Source organism: Eschrichtius robustus, chromosome 11 (genome assembly GCF_028021215.1).
Source record: "Eschrichtius robustus isolate mEscRob2 chromosome 11, mEscRob2.pri, whole genome shotgun sequence".
Taxonomy (NCBI): domain Eukaryota; kingdom Metazoa; phylum Chordata; class Mammalia; order Artiodactyla; family Eschrichtiidae; genus Eschrichtius; species Eschrichtius robustus.
Genome location: NC_090834.1, coordinates 29,987,011 through 30,004,361, shown reverse-complemented (window position 1 = coordinate 30,004,361; position 17,351 = coordinate 29,987,011). Strand labels below are relative to the sequence as shown.

Genomic DNA, 17,351 nt, shown 5'->3' with positions numbered 1-17,351 from the left:
ATTGTAAATCTTAAAAATGGCCCATGAACTTTGAAATCCTCTAGACTGGCCTTTCCAGTGCTGTAGATTCCTTATTTAAACTATAACTCAGCTATATAGTATTTCCATCTAACTTGTGCATGGACTCTGAGTGATGAGAGCCATTGAGTTTTGGAAGATTGCAGTTCTATATCAGGACAAATCTAGTCCTAATTCTTTAATGTATTAGATCCTGATCTGCCCTTCTGTAATTTCTACCTTGTTAATAATCCTTCAATGGAGTTACATCATGGGTCATTAAACCTAATGGAATTCAGCCCTATACTTTTTTTCTTTTTAATAGTGCAGGAAATTCAGCTCATTTGCAGTAAACAATTAAATAGCCGCTCTGTAATGATGCAGTATCTTTTAAGTTTTGTTTGCATTGCTGGCAAAGAAGGGAAGTACATTATTATACTCCCTGGGCACTTGAGTGGGGAGAGTTGCATAGTCATTCTCTGGAAAGAAATTGAGGAATTAACTGAGGGCCTTAGAAGGCCATAGAGAAACATTAATAGTTAATTAGTTAATGGCATTTTGTACATAAAGCTAGGTACTTGACTGGTGATTTAAAGTATTTCAAATAGCATTTTCACTATTATTGATTATTGACTTTTAACACTGTCAATCTGATTCTTATTGTGAGTTCACTATTATGTAATGCGGTAATTGTCAGACTATGTGTATGCCAGACTATTTTATTTTTCTTTCAATTTTTATTGGAGTATATCGATTTACAATGTTGTGTTAGTTTCAGGTGTACAGCAAAGTGATTCAGTTATACATACACATATATCCACTTTTTTTTTTTTTTTTTTAGATTCCTTTCCTCTATTGGCCATTACACAGTATTGAATAGAGTTCCCTGTGCTATACAGCAGGTTCTTATGAGTTATCTATTTTATATATAATACTGTGTATATGTTAATTCCAATCTGCTAATTTATTCCTCCCTCCCCACCTTTCCCCTTCGGTAATCATAGGTTTGTTTTCTACATACTGACTCTACTTCTGTTTTGTAAATAAGTTCATTTGTACCTTTTTTTTGTTTTTTAGATTTCACAAATAAGTGATATTGTATGGTTGTGTCTGACTTCACTCAGTGTGACAAACTCTAGGTCCATCCATGTTGCTGCAAATGGCATTATTTTGTTCTTTTTTATTGCTGAATAATACTCCATTGTATATATGTACCCACATGTTCTTTATCCGTTCCTCTGTTGATGGACATTTAGGTTGCTTCCATGTCTGGCAACTGTAAATACTGCTGCAGTGAACACTGGGGTGCATGTATCTTTTTGAATTATGGTTTTCTTTGGGTATATGCCCAGGAGTGGGATTGCTGGGTCATATGGTAGTTCTATTTTTAGTTTTTTAAGGAACCTCCATACTGTTTTCCATAGTGGCTGCACCAGTTTACATTCTCACCAACAGTGTAGGAGGATTCCTTTTTCTCCACAGACTCTGCAGCATTTATTGTTTGTAGATTTTTTGATGATGGCCATCTGACCAGTGTGAGGTGATACCTCATTGGAGTTTTGATTTGCATTTCTCGAATAATAGTGATGTTGAGCATCTTTTCATGTGCTTTTTGACCATCTGTATGTCTTCTTTGGGGAAATGTCTATTTAGATATTCTGCCCATTTTTTGATTGGGTTATTTGTTTTTCTGATATTGAGCTGCATGAGCTATTTGTATATTTTGGAGATTAATCGTTGTTTGCAAATAAATATTTTGTCCCGTTCTGAGGGTTATCTTTTCGTCTTGTTTATGGTTTCTTTTGCTGTGCAAAGGCTTTCAAGTTTAATTAGATCCCATTTGTTTAATTTAGTTTTTATTGCATTAGTCTAGGAGGTGGATCAAAAAAAATATTGCTGCGATTTATGTCAAAGAGTGTTTTTCCTATGTTTTCCTCAAAGAGTTTTGTAGTGTCTGGCCTTATTACATTTATGTCTTTAATCCATTTTGAGTTTATTCTTGTGTATGGTGGTAGAGAATGTTGTAATTTCATTCTTTTACATGTAGTTGTCCAGTTTTCCCAGCACCACTTATTGAAGAGACTGTCTTTTTTCCATTGTGTATTGTTGCCTCCTTTGTCATAGTTTAGGTGTCCATAGGTGCGTGGGTTTATCTCTGGGCTTTCTATCCTGTTCCACTGAACGGTATTTCTGTTTTTGTGCCAGTGCTATACTGTCTTGATTAATGTGCCTTTGTATAATAGTCTGAAGTCAGGGAGCCTGATTCCTCCAGCTCCATTTGTCTTTGTCAAGATTGCTTTGGCTATGGCTATTTGGGGCCTTTTGTGTTTCCATACAAATTGTAAAATTTTTTGTTCTAATTCTGTGAAAAATGCTGTTGGTAATTTGATAGGGATTGCATTGAATGTGTAGATTACTTTGGGCCGTACAGTCATTTTGACAATATTGATTCTTCCAATCCAAGAACATGGTATATCTCTCCATCTGTTTGTGTCATCTTTGATTTCTTTCATCAGTATCTTATAGTTTTCTGAGTACAGGTCTTTTGCCTCCTTAGGTAGGTTTATTCCTAGGTATTTTATTCATTTTGATGCAGTGGGATATGGGATTGTTTCTTTAATTTCTCTTTTTGATCTTTCGTTGTTAGTGTATAGGAATGCAAGAGTTTGTATTCTGCAACTTTACCAAATTCATTGATGAGCTCCAGTAGTTTTCTGGTAGCATCTTTAGGATTTTGTATGTAGAGTACCACGTCATCTGCAAACAGTGACAGTTTTACTTCTTCTTTTCCAATTTGGATTCCGTTTATTTCTTTAACTTCTCTGATTGCCATGGCTAGTACTTCCAAAACTATGTTGAACAAAAGTGGCAAGAGTTGACATCCTTGTCTTTTTTGTAATCTTAGAGGAAATGCTTTTATTTTTTCATCATTGAGAATGATGTTTGCTGTGGGTTTGTTGTATATGGCCTTTATTATGTTGAGGTAGGTTCCCTCTATGCCCACTTTCTGGATAGTTTTTATAAATGGATGTTGAATTTTGTCAAAAGCTATTCCTGCATCTATTGAGATAATAACATGGCTTTTATTCTTCAATTTGTTAATATGGTGTATCACATTGATTGATTTGCATATACTGAAGAATCCTTGCATCCTTGGGACGAATCCTACTTGATTTGTGTATGATCCTTTTAATGTGTTGTTGGATTCTCTTTGGTAGTTTTTTGTGTCTATATTCATCAGTGATATTGGTCTTTAATTTGCTTATTTTGTGATATCTTTGTCTGATTTTGGTATCAGGGTGATGGTAGCCTCTTAGAATGAGTTTTGGAGTGTTCCTTCCTCTGCAGTTTTTTGGAAGAGTTTGAGAAGGGTAGGTGTCAGCTCTTCTCCAAATATTTGGTAGAATTCTCCTGTGAAGCCATTCGGTCCTGGACTTTTGTTGGATGATTTTTAATCACAGTTTCAATCCTATCACTTGTCATTGGTCTGTTTATATTTTCTATTTCCTCCTGGTTTAGTCTGTAAAGTTGTGCTTTCTAAGAATTTGTCCATTTATTCCAGGTTGTCCATTTTATTTTATTGGTGTATAGTTGCTTCTTGTAGTCTCTTACCATCCTTTGTATTTCTGTGGTGTCAGTTGTTACTTCTCCTTTTTCATTTCTAATTTTATTGATTTGAGTCCTCTCCTGTTCTTTATTGAAGAGACTGCCTAAAGGTTTATCAATTTTTTTTATCTTCTCAAAGAACCAGCTTTTAGTTTTATTGATCTTTGGTATTGTTTTCTTCGTTTCTATTTCATTTATTTCTGCTCTGATTTTATAGCTTCTTTCCTTCTACTAACTTCGTGTTTTGTTTGTTTTTCTTTCTCTAGTTGCTTTAGATATAAGGTTCAGTTGTTTATTTGTGATTTTTCTTGTTTCTTGAGGTAAGATTGTATTGCTATAAGCTTCCCTGTTAACAACTGCTTTTGCTGTATCCCATAGGTTTTGGGTCATTGTGTTTTCATTGTCATATGTTTCTAGGTATTTTTTGATTTCCTCTTTTATTTCTTCAGTGATTTATTGGTTATTTAGTAGCATACTGTTTAGCCTCCATGTGTTTGTGCTTTTTACAGTTTTTTCATGTAATTGATTTCTTATCTCTTAGTGTTATGGGAGGAAAACGTGCTTGATATGATTCCAATTTTCTTAAATTTACCATGGCTTGATTTGTGACCCAAGATGTGAGCTATTCTGGATTATGTTCCACGTGCACTTGAGAAGAAAGTGTATTCTGCTGCTTTCGAATGGAATGTCCTATAAGTATCAATTAAGTTTATCTGGTCAAATGTGTCATTTAAGTGTTGTGTTTCCTTATTAGTTTTCTGTCTGGATGTTCTGTCCATTGGTGTCAGTGGAGCATTAGAGGCCCCCACTATTATTGTTGTCACTGTTGATTTCCCCTTTTATGGCCATTAACATTTTGCTTATGTATTGAGGTTCTCCTGTGTTGGGTGCATAAAAGTTTACAGTTGTTATATATTCTTCTTGGATTGATCCCTTGATCATTATGTAGTTTCCTTCCTTGTCTCTTGTAACAGTCTTTATTTTGAAGTCAGTTTTGTCTGATATGAGTATTGCTACTCCAGCTTTCTTTTGATTTCCATTTGCATGGAATATCTTTTTTCATCCCCTCACTTTCACTCTGAATCTGTCCCTAGGGCTGAAGTGGGTCTCTTGTAGACAGCATATATAAGGGTCATGTTTTTGTATCCATTCAACCAGTCTGTGTCTTTTAGTTGGAGCATTTACATTTACATTTAAGCTAATTATCAATATTTATGTTATTATTACCATTTTGTTAATTGTTTTGGTTTTGTTTTTGTAGATCTTTTTTTCCCTTCCTCTTTTGTTCTCTTCCCTTTTGTTTCTTGCCTAGAATAGCATTTGTTGTTCCTTTAACATGTGTTGTAAAGCTGCTTTGGTGGTGCTGAATTCTCTTAGTTTTTGCTTGTCTGTAAAGCTTTTGATTTCTCCATCAAATCTGAATGAGATCCTTGCTGTGTAGAGTAGTCTTTGTTGTTCCCTTTCATCATTTTCAATATATCCTGCTACTCCCTCGTGTCCTGCAGAATTTCTGCTGAAAAACCAGCTGATAACCTTATGGGCAATTCCCCTGTATGTTATTTGTTGCTTTTTCATTGCTGCTTTTAATATTTTTTGTTTGTATTTAATTTTTGTTAGTTTGGTTAATATGTGTCTCAGCCTGTTCCTCCTTTGGTTTATCCTGTATGGGACTCTGCGTTTCCTGGACTTGGATGAGTATTTCCTTTCCCATGGAGGGAAGTTTTTGACTATGATCTCTTCAAATATTTTCTCAGGCCCTTTCTGTTTTTCTTCTTCTTTTGGAATCCTTATAATTCGAATGTTGTTGCATTTAATGTTGTCGCAGAAGTCTCTGAGACTGACCTCATTTCATTTGTTTTTTTTTTTATTCTCTTCTAAGGCAGTGATTTCCACCATTTTGTCTTCCAGGTCACTTATCCTTTCTTTTGCCTCATTTATTTGTCTTTTGATTCCTTCAAATGTATTTTTCATTTCAGTTATTGTCTTTTTCATCTGTTTGTTCTTTATTTCTTGTAGGTTTTTGTTAAACTTTTCTTGTATCTTCTCAATCCATGTCTCTATTCTTTTTCTGAGATCTTGGGTCATCTTTAGTATCATTACTCAAAAATGTGTTTCAGGTAGATTGCTTACCTCCTTTTAATTTAGTTGTTCTTGTAGGTTTTTATCTTGCTCCTTCATCTGCAATATAAGAGAATAAGTAGATACCCTTTAAAATATGACTTTATTAATTAATGCTAATTGATTAATTGAAAAAGAAAAATACTGATAATATTCACTTAGTATTGTGTGTGAATGTAAGATCAGTAATTTGTATGTATTTTTTAAATTTCATTTCAACAGAGGAACTAAACCTCTATTAAGTGGAATTGAAATGCATTTTAAATAATTAATTCTCATTGGAGAAGTAACCTGAAATGTGAATAATTTGCTTGGTCTTGTTTCAGATCGATTTTTAATGAAGTAGTTATCTAATATTCTTTATGCGATTCTTTATTAAAATGTTTTCAATAAAATTCTGTTTTCATTATAGAATACAGTTTTCTGTTTTCTATACGGTACCAGTTGTCTATTTGACTAAAAGTTCATAGGAAAAAGATTATGTATTGAAAGTAAGTGGGATATAACTTCTTCTTCTGAAGAGTCAGAGAAGTGAAAAGCATTTGAGGGCTCTTAATGGAACAAATGGAAGTTGTGTGGAATATCATTGTAGTAGCTAATTTAACAAGTTCATTTTGCCATCTAATTGCTTTCAAGTTTAGTAGGATCTTTATTTTTTTTACACTTTAACCATATACAATTTTATATATCAGTATATATCACTAAAGGTATGAAGGGGACGGAATGTGGAATCTCAGCCCCTTCCTGCTAAGTCAGAATTGGCATTCTTTATTTTCTTTTATTTTTAATTTTTATTGCAGCATAGTTAATTAAAACTGTTGTGTTAGTTTCATGTGTACAGCAAAGTGATTCAGTTATACATATACATGTATCTTTTCTTTTTCAAATTCATTTCCCTGTTAGGTTATTACATTATATTTAGAAGAGTCCCATATGCTATACAGTAGGTTCTTGGTGGTTATCTGTTTTAAATATAGTAGTGTGTACATGTCAATATAGTATTGTGTACATGTCAATCACAAACTCCCAATCTATCCCTGCCCATCCCCTCTGGTAAGCTAAGTTTGTTTTCTAAGTCTGTGAGTCTGTTTCTGTTTTGTAAGTAAGTTCATTTGTATCATTTTTTATTATAGATTCCACATATAAATGATATCATATGATATTTGTCTTTCTCTGTCTCAGTTACTTCACTTAAGTATGGTAGTCTCCAGGTCCATCCATGTTGCTGCAAATGGCATTATTTCATTCTTTTTAATGGTTGAGTAATATTCCAATATATATATGTACCACATCTTCTTTATCCGTTCCTCTGTTGATGGACATTTAGGTTGCTTCTATGTGTTGGCTACCATAAATAGTGCTTCAGTGAACACTGGGGTGCATGTATCTTTTTGAATTATGGTTTTCTTTGGGTATATGCCCAGGAGTGGGATTGCTGGGTCATATGGTAGTTCTATTTTTAGTTATTTAAGGAACCTGCCTACTGTTTTCCATAGTGGCTGTACCAATTTACATTCCCACCAACAGTGTAGGAGAGTTCCCTTTTCTTCACATCCTCTCCAGCATTTCGTGTTTGTAGATTTTTTGATGATGGCCATTCTGACTGATATGAGGTTATTTCTCATTGTAGTTTTGATTTGCATTTCTCTAATAATTAGTGATGTTGAGCCATCTGTATGTCTTTTTTGGAGCAATGTCTATTTAGGTCTCCTGTCCATTTTTTGATTGGGTTGTTTGTTTTTTTGATATTGAACCGCATGGCTGTTTGTAAATTTTGGAGACTATTCCCTTGTTGGTCTCACTGATTGCAAATATTTTCTCCCATTTTGTGGGTTTTCTTTTCGTTTTGTTTATGGTTTCCTTTGCTGCTGTTTAAAAGCTTTTAAGTTTAATTTGATCTCATTTGTTTATTTTTGTTTGTATTTCCATTGTTCTAGGAAACAGCCTCGAAAAGATAGTACCTTGATTTATGTCAAAGAATGTTCTGCCTGTGTTTTCCTCTAAGAGTTTTATAGTATCTGGTTTTATATGTATGTCTTTAAAGCATTTTGATTTTTTTTTTCAATAGTAGCTGTCCAGTTTTTTCAGCAACATTTATTGAAGAGATTGTCTTTCCTTCATTGTATAGTAGTGCCTCCTTTGTCAGATTAATTGACCATAGGTATGTGGGTTTATTCTGGGCTTTCTATCCTCTTCCGTTGATCTATATTTCTGTTTTTTGTGGCAATACCATATTGTTTTGATGACTGTAGCTTTATAGTGTAGTCTGAAGTCAGGGAGCTTGATTCCGCCAGCTCTGTTTTTCCTTCCTAAGATTGCTTTGGCTATTCGGGGTCATTTTTGTCTCTATCCAAATTAAAATTTGTTTTGTTTTAGTTCTAAAAAAAAGCCATTGGTAATTTGATAGGAATTGCATTCAATCTGTAGATGGCCTTGGGTAGTGTTGTCATTTTGACAGTATTGATTCTTACAATCCAGGAACATGGTATATCTTTCCATCTGTTTGTGTCATCTTCAATTTTCTTTCATCATTGTCTTATAGTTTTCAAAGTACTGGTCTTTTTTCTCATTAGATAGGTTTATTTTTAGGTATTTTATTCTTTTTGATATGATGGTAAATGACATTGATTCTTTAATTTGTTTTTCTGATCTTTCATTGTTAGTGTATAGAGATACAAAAATTTCTGTGTATTATTTTTTTATCCAGCAACTTTACTGAATTCACTGATGAGCTCTAGTAGTTTTCCGGTATTATCTGTTGGATTTTCTATCAATAGTATCATGTCATCTGCAAACAGTGACAGTTTTACTTCATCTTTTCCAATTTATATTCCCTTTATTTCTTTTTCTTCTCAGAATGCCATGGCTAGGATTTCCAAAGCTATGTTGAATAAAAGGGGTGAAAGTGGACATCCTTGTCTTGTTCCTGATCTTAGAGGAAATGCTTTCAGCTTTTCACTCTTCAGTATGATGTTGGCTGTAGGTTTGTCATAAATTGCTTTTATTATGTTGAGGTATGTTACCTCTGTAACCACTTGCTAGAGAATTGTTGTCATAAATGGGTGTTGAATTTTGCCAAAACCTTTTCATGCATCTATTGAGATGATCATACGTTTTTTATTTAATTTGCCAATGTGATGTATCACACTTTGATTTGCAAATATTGAAAAATTCTTGCAACACTGATCATGCTATATGATCCTTTTACTGCATTATTGGATTCGGTTTGCTATTACTTTGAGGATTTTTGTGCCTTTGTTCATCAGCGATATTGGCCTGAAATTTTCTTATTTGTGGTGTCTTGGTCTCATTTTGGTATCAGGGTTATGGTGGCCTCATAGAATTAGTTTGGGACTATTTCTTGTGCAATTTTTTGGAATAGTTTGAGAAGGATAGATGTTAACTCTTCTCTAAATATTTGATAGAATTCTTCTGTGAAGTGGTCCTGGACTTTTTTGGAAGATTTTTTCATCATAATTTAAATTTCAGTACTTGTGATTGGTCTGTTCATATTTCCTGTTTCTTCCTGGTTCAGTCTTGGGAGATTGTAACTTTCTAAGAATTTGTCTATTTCTTCTAGGTTGTCCATTTTATTGGCAGATAGTTGCTTGAGGTAGTCTCTTATGACACTTTGTATTTCTGTGTTCTGTTGTAACTTCTCCTTTTTCATTTCTAATTTTATTGATTTGAGCCCTCTTCCTTTTTTTCTTGATGAGTCTGACTAAAGGTTTATCAATTTTGTTTATCCTTTCAGAGAACCAGCTTTTAGTTTCATTGATATTTTCTATTGTTTTCTTCATTTCTATTCCATTTATTTCTGCTCTGATCTTTACAATTTCTTTTTTTCTACTAACTTTGTGTTTTGTTTGTTCTTCTTTCTCTAGTTGCTTTAGGTATAAGGTTAGGTTGTTTATTTGTGAGTTTTCTTGTTTCCTGAGGTAACATTGTATTGCTATAAACCTCCCTGTTAGAACTGGTTTTGCTGAATCCCATAGATTTTGGATCGTCGTGCAATCATTTTCATTTATCTCTAGGTATTTTTTGATTTCCTCTTTGGTTTCTTCAGTGGTCCATTGGTTGTTTAATAGCATATTGTTTAGCCTCCATGTGTTTGTGCTTTTTACAGTTTTTTTCTTGTAGTTGATTTCTAATCTCATAGCATTGTAGTCAGAAAAGATGCTTGATATGATTTCAGGTTTCATAAATTTACCAAGGCTCACTTTGTGACCTAGCATATTGTCAATCCTGGAGAATTCTTCATGTGCTCTTGAGAAGAAAGTGTATTCTGCTGCTTTTGGATGGAATGCTCTCTAAATATCAATTAAGTGTATCTGGTCTAATGTGTCATGTAAGGCTTGTGTTTCTTTATTGGTCTGCTGTCTGGATGATCTGTTCATTGATGTAAGTGGGGTGTTACAGTCCCCCACTGTTGTTGAGTTAATATCAGTTTTTCCTTTTATGGTTGCAAGTATTTGCCTTATATATTGGGGTGCTCCTGTGTTAGGTGCATATATACTTACAGTTGTTATATCTTCCTGGAATGATCCCTTGATCATTATGTAGTGTTTTTTGTCTTCTTTAACAGTCTTTATTTTAATCTATTTTGTCTGATATGAGTATTGCTACTCCAACTTTATTTTGATTTCCATTTGCATGGAATACCTTTTTCCATCCTCTTAGTTTCAATCTGTATATGTCCCTAGATCTGAAGTGGGTCTCTTGTAGGCAGCATGCATATGGGTCTTGTTTTTGTATCCATTCAGCCAGTCTGTGTTTTTTGGCTGGAGCATTTAATCCGTTAACATTTAAGGTAATCATTGATATGTGTGTTCGTATTGCCATTTTCTTAATTGATTTGGATTTGTTTTTGTAGGTCTTTTTTTTTTTTAACCATTCCTCTTTTGTTTTCTTCTCTTGTCATTTACTGAGTAACTTTATTGTTGTTTTTGGATTCCTTTTTCTTTTTTGTGAGTATATCTATTGTAGATTTTCATTTTGCAGTTACCATGAGGATCTGATATAGCAGTCTGTATATAACAAGATTGTTTTATGTTGCTGGTCTTTTAATTTCAAATGCATTTACAGTATCCTCCATTTGTGCTGTCCTCTTCTCACAATTGCTGGGTTTGATATCATATTTGTGTGCAGATGATATACTACCTTTACTTTATGTTTGCCTTTACTGGTGAGCTTTTTCATTCATAATTCTCTTGTTTCTATTAGTGACCTTTTCTGCTTAGAGAATTTCCTTTAGCATTTGTTCAAAGGTATTCTGGTGGTGCTGAATTCTCTTAGCTTTTGCTTGTCTGTAATGCTTTTGATTTTTTTGCTGAAGCTGAAAGAGAGCCTTGCTGGGTAGCGTATTTTTGTTTGTAGATTCTTCTTTTTCATCGCTTTAAATATATAGTGCCAGTCCTCTCTGGCCTGCAGAGTTTCTGCTGAGAAACCAGCTGATAACCTTTTGGGCATTCCTTTGTATGTTAATTATTGCTTTTCCCTTGTTGCTTTTAATATTTTTTTCTTTGTATTTAATTTTTGTTAGTGTGATTATTATGTGTCTTAGCATGTTCCTCCTTGGCTTTATCTTGTCTGGGACTCTCTGCATCTCCTGGACTTGGGTTACTGTTTCCTTTCCCATGTTAGGGAAGTTTTCATCTATCATATCTTCAAATATTTTCTCAGGTCCTATCTCCCTCTCTTCTCCTTCTGGGACCCCTATAATAAAAATATTGCTGCATCTAATGTTACCCTAGAGGTCTCTCAGACTGTCATCATTTCTTTTAATTTTTTTTTTTTTTATTCTGTTCCCTGGCAGTGATTTCCACCCTTCTGTCTTCCAGGTCACTTGTTTTTCTGCCTCATTTATTCTGCTGTTGATTCCTTCTAGTGTATTCTTCATTTCAGTTATTATATTGTTCATCTCTGTTTGCTCTTTAGTTTTTCCAGGTCTTTTAAAAAAATTTCTTGTATTTTCTCACTCAGTGCCTTCATTGGTTTTCTGAGATCTTGGAGCATCTTCAGTATCATTTCTCTGAATTCTTTTTCCAGTAGATTGCCTGTCTCCCTTCACTTAGTTTTTCTTCTGGGGTTTTATCTTATTCCTTCATCTGCGATATATTCTTCTGTTGTCTCATCTTGTCTAACTTTCTGTGTTTGTGGTTCCCATTCTACAGGCTGTAGCACCGTAATTCTTCTTGCTTCTGCTGTCTGACCTCTGCTGGATGAGTTTGTCTTAGAGGCTTATATACACCTCCTGCTAGGAGTGCCTTTTTCCTACCTGATGGTGGGTAGAGCTGGGTCTTGTCCATCTGCTGTGCTGGGTCATGCTCAGGAAGACTTTAAGCAGCCTGTCTTCTGATGGGTGGGGCTGTGTTTCCGCCCAGCTGGTTGTTTGGCCTGAGGCGTCCCAGCACTGGATCATACAGGCTTTTGGATGGGGTTATGTCTGTGGGGGAGGGGGATGACATGGCAGCCTCCATGGGGGCTCACACTAATGAGTACTTGCCAGAGCTGCCCCTGCCGGTGTCTCTGTCCCCACAGTGTGCCACAGCCGTCCCCTGCCTTCGCAGGAGACCCTCCAGTACTAACAGGTAAGTCTGACCCAGTCTCTATGAGCTCGCTATTTTTTTACATTGCACATGAGACCCTGTCTCTGCCCTTTAAGAGTAGAGTTTCTATTTCCCCCAGTACTGTGGAATTCCTCTGATCAAACCCCTCTGGCCTTCAAAGCCAGATTCTCTGGGGGCTCCTCCTCCTGTTGCCAGATCTGCAGGCTGGGAAGCCTGATGTGTGGCTAAGGGCTTTCACTCCTGTGGGAGAAATTTGGTGGTATAATTATTTTCCAGCTTGTGGGTTGCCCACCCGGCAGTTATGGGATTTGATTTTATCACGATTACGCACCTCCTACCATATCTTTGTGGCTTCTTCTTTGTTTTTTTTGGTAGGTTTCAGCAGTGTTTTTGTTGATGGTTGTTCAGTTACTTGTGATTTTGGTGTTTCTGTAATAAGGGTTGAGCCTACATCCTTCTACTCCGCCATCTTTCAGGCAAGCCAGGATCTTTAAATTGAAGAAACATTCATTAAATATGACATCTGCTCCATAGGTGATGGGCATTCTCATAGAATGCCTGTTTGAATATTGGTGCTTGGTCATCTTTTACTATTGTCTAAAGGAAAACTATATTTGAAGTTTGCTTCTGTAATTGTTTTAAAAAATTAAATAAGCTTTAGATATTTTTCCTCACCTTTTCCATGAAAAGATTATGGTCACTTTACATTATAGTAGATAATGAAAGTCCGTGAGGCTTAAGGTAATCCATAATATTATGTGAAAACTAGAATCATTTTTATGCTCTTTTGGCTATTAAACATAATGTTTCAAGACTCTTCTCAATAATTACAATTGTTATCTCTAAATCTTTCCACAGAATGAAGATCAGGAAGAAGTGATCCTTGTCAGAACAGATCATTCTGGAAGAGTCTGGCCTGTGAACACACCACGAAAACATCTGGAATCTAAAGGAGGAAGAAGGAAGCGACTGATTGTATGTTTAACATATGTCTTTTGTTTATTAATTCAGAATTCATTTTTTCCCTTTGTATCAGACTACAGTTGACCCTTTAACGACATGGGTTTGAACTGCAAAGGTCTACTTATACACAGAACTTTTTCAATAAATTACATACTATAGTACTGCACAGTCTGTGGTGGTTTGAATCCGTGAATATGGAACTATAGATATCGAGGACCGACTCTAAAGTTACAGTCAGATTTTCAACTCCATGGGGTTCACTGCCCCTAACCTTTGCATTGTTCAAGGGTCAACTCTACTTCAAAATATTTTCTGAAATGTTGCTTAATAATGCAAACATTAGAAGGTAGTAAATCACGTTCTTACTTTTATTTTAGTTATAATCCTCTGCCTTTTACAAAGTGAATTCTAATTCAACAACAGTTTTCAAATAATTGTGAACATTGAATTTTTAAGGAAGTTTTTTTTTTAATGGTAAGTTACCTTTTTAAATTAATTAATTAATTAATTTATTTATTTTTGGCTATGTTGGGTCTTCGTTTCTGTGCGAGGGCTTTCTCTAGTTGTGGCAAGTGGGGGCCACTCTTCATCGCAGTGCATGGGCCTCTCACTATCGCAGCCTCTCTTGTTGCGGACCACAGGCTCCAGACGCGCAGGCTCAGTAGTTGTGGCTCACGGGCCTAGTTGCTCCGTGGCATGTGGGATCTTCCCAGACCAGGGCTCGAACCCGTGTCCCCTGCATTAGCAGGCAGATTCTCAACCACTGTGCCACCAGGGAAGCCCTTAAGGCAGTTTTAATTTTAGTGTATATTTCTTTGACATTGTTTCTAGCTTCTTTTTACATACTTATCATAACTCTTAGGGAAAACCTTGGTGCTATAGACCTGTGTTAGATCCTTTGTAAACCTTAATTTTCTTTTCCATCTTCTAGCTGCAGCAGTTAATTTTTAGCACTACCTTGAGGCTCTTAAAATGGCAAAAACAACATATTCAGTTTTCCCAAGTTAGATTTTTTGTTTTAAATTTAAAAGATCTTATAAGTGGTAATTGGGTCCACAGAAGATTTGTTCATTTAGAATTCTATCAAATGTTTATTATCTGCCTGTTGAGTGCCTGTGCTGCTAGAACTAGTAATTGATTTGTTCAGAAAATAAAAATGGGATGGATACCTCTCCTAAAGAAATGAGACGTATTAGGGGTTTGGAAGGGAGATGTGGGAGAAGAATAGTAAAGATTTGAATTGTATGAAATGACAGAACTGGCTAGGGATTCATAGATGCATTGCCAGATGGCATAGAATACTCTTTTGAATTGCTTACTACTGAGTAGTCTAGGTATAAGAGTAAAGAAGATAGACACATTCATTCAGGATTGAGACTTGTTTTCTGAGTATAGTGAAAGGATAAGAGGACCAGAAGGGGGTTTGGATCCAGAGAGTGATTGAAGTCATGGAATGTGAGATTTAAGCTTGTGAAGACAGCGGTAGTAATGTGGGGAAAAAATATTGGGGACATGGTTCTAAAGAAATTGAAGAGCAGGTTTTATTTGGATAAGGGAATGTGAGAACAGCGTTGAAGAGATTTGATTTGGTAGGCAGTACATAGCACTTTTCTTTTCCACGTGTAGGTATGGAATCAACTGACAGGAAAACCCAGAATTGATTTAGATGAGAATCAGAATATCAGCTTTTTTTCTGATAGAGCTGTTTACAGTAGGTTTGCTAATACTTCACTTTTGTTCTTGATATGCTTACTTGATCTCTGGGTAACTGCCGACTTCCCTTCACAGTGGTAGGGAATTTTTACTACAAGGAGGGGAAGAGCATAGAGGAGAGAAGAAGGCATAAAACAATTCTGTCCTTTCCTTAAAACTCAGAAATCAGAAACTATCATACTTCCATCCTTGGGGAAGAGGGAAAAGTAAAGGGACAGAAGAGGTAGGGAGTGTTATTCTAATGGAAATTTTTCCACGTGGATGCAGACAGAATAGGGATATACTGGAAAGAAAGATTATGATACAAAGTGGGATTTTTACTTTTAATATCAGATTTATAGATAATTCATTAAAATACTTCAGAGACTTATGTTTTCACTAAACTAATAATGTTCATTTTTTCATAGGCTTCAACCTATGAGGAAAAAGAAAGGGTCAGATACTTTCATGATGATGATATTTTAAGCCTAAATGATTTAGTCAAGAATGAAAAGATGGGAACAGCAGAAAATCAAGACAAACATTTTATGAAAATGACATCTAAGGTAAGATATATTCCTAGGATACCTTTGAATTTTGAGAAGCTGATTACTCAGTCTACAATGATCTACTTTTCAGAGACAGCTAGTTCTTTATAATCGTGATTTGTTTTATTAAATTAAATCCTTTGTAAGACATATTGGAAATGTGCATTTTAGAATTGATTTGAGTGTGAAGTATACTTTTGGTATTCAGTTTTTTTTATTCTTTAAAATTCTTATTTTAAAATAAGAACTCTGGGTTAACTTTGTAATGTATTCCATGAAAATGTTAACTATATATTTGATCTACCATTTAAGGGAATGTTTGGGGCCAGATTTTAATGTTGACAGTGTGCTGCTAGTTAGGTGGCCAGTCTGTTTTATCTTGATGTTACACTAGTTCTTCATAATTATGCCACAAGGTATATATATTTGGAGTAATACATATCATAAAGAAGGCATCTTGGAATAATCTTAAGTCTGTTTATATGAAAATTTTGTATGTTTTTAAATGTATATCAATGTTTCATGGGTAGTAGGATGAATTTTTTTATTTCAAAATAGCATTCTTTTTTGCAAACCCTTCCATTGCAGTCTCTTCAAACATTACCATTAACACTTTTTGTCAAAGAGACATATGTAAAGTTAGAGATTGACCCCACTGGAAAGATTCAGCTCACTGCCTATATTTACAAATAAAGTTTTATTGGAATACCGCTATGCACCTTTGTTTACATGTAGTCTAAGGCTGTTTTCGCTTTATAACAGCTGAGCTGAGAATAGTTGAGACAGAGACTGTACAGCCCACAGAACTGAAAATATTTACTGTCTGGCAGTTGACAGAACAAATTACCCTTCCTTGCTTATGACAGCATTGGTGATGGGAATTTGAACCTAGGGATCTGAGGGACAGGAGGGAGCCTTTTTACTGTATACCTTATTAGACTTTTTCTTTTAACTATGTGAATATATTACCTGGTGAAAAAAATTAACTTAATGAAAACTAGAATACAGGTAACCAAGGTGTCAAGTGTGTGTATGTGTATATCACAGAGTAAAACAAACTTGGGTTAAACAGAAATGATTAAAAAATTGTATGGGATCTTAACTGTAGCCCATTAGGATAATTTTATTTCTCTTTATTTTGGGGGAAATACTAGAAATATTCTAGGGTCTGGAAATTCACTGCAGAAAGAAGGACATATTTTTATGAAAATTTCCTTCTCAGAAATGGGGCAGTGGGACCTAATGAAACTTAAAAGCTTTTGCACAGCAAGGGAAACCATAAACAAGACGAAAAGACAACCCTCAGAATGGGAGAAAATATTTGCAAATGAAGCAACTGACAAAGGACTAATCTCCAAAATATGCAAGCAGCTCATGCAGCTCAATATCAGAAAAACAAACAACCCAATCCAAAAATGGGCAGAAGACCTAAATAGACATTTCTCCAAAAGAAGATATACAGATTGCCAACAAACACATGCAAGGATGCTCAGCATCACTAATCATTAGAGAAATGCAAATGAAAAGTACAATGAGGTGTCACCTCACACCAGTCAGAATAGCCATCAACAAAAAATCTACAAACAGTAAATGCAGTAGAAGGTGTGGAGAAAAGGGAACCCTCTTGCACTGTTGGTGGGAATCTAAATTGATATAGCCACTATGGAGAACAGTATGGAGGTTCCTTAAAAAACTAAAAATAGACCTACCATATGACCCAGCAATCCCGCTACTGGGCATATACCCTGAGAAAACCATAATTCAAAAAGAGTCACGTACCACAATGTTCATTGCAACTCTATTTAAAATAGGCAGGACATGGAAGCAACCTAAGTGTCCATCGACAGATGAATGGATA

General features: G+C 35.1%; 1 protein-coding gene across 1 annotated transcript in view; it reads left to right on the top strand.

Moving 5' to 3' along the window:
* Positions 1 to 17,351, top strand: part of CWF19L2 (CWF19 like cell cycle control factor 2) — a 185,861-nt gene that overhangs the window by 103,596 nt on the left and 64,914 nt on the right. Inside the window, exons 11-12 of the mRNA XM_068556327.1 lie at positions 13,149 to 13,265; positions 15,374 to 15,511. Of these exons, the coding sequence (XP_068412428.1) occupies positions 13,149 to 13,265; positions 15,374 to 15,511 (255 nt within the window). The remainder of the gene's footprint in view (positions 1 to 13,148; positions 13,266 to 15,373; positions 15,512 to 17,351) is intronic.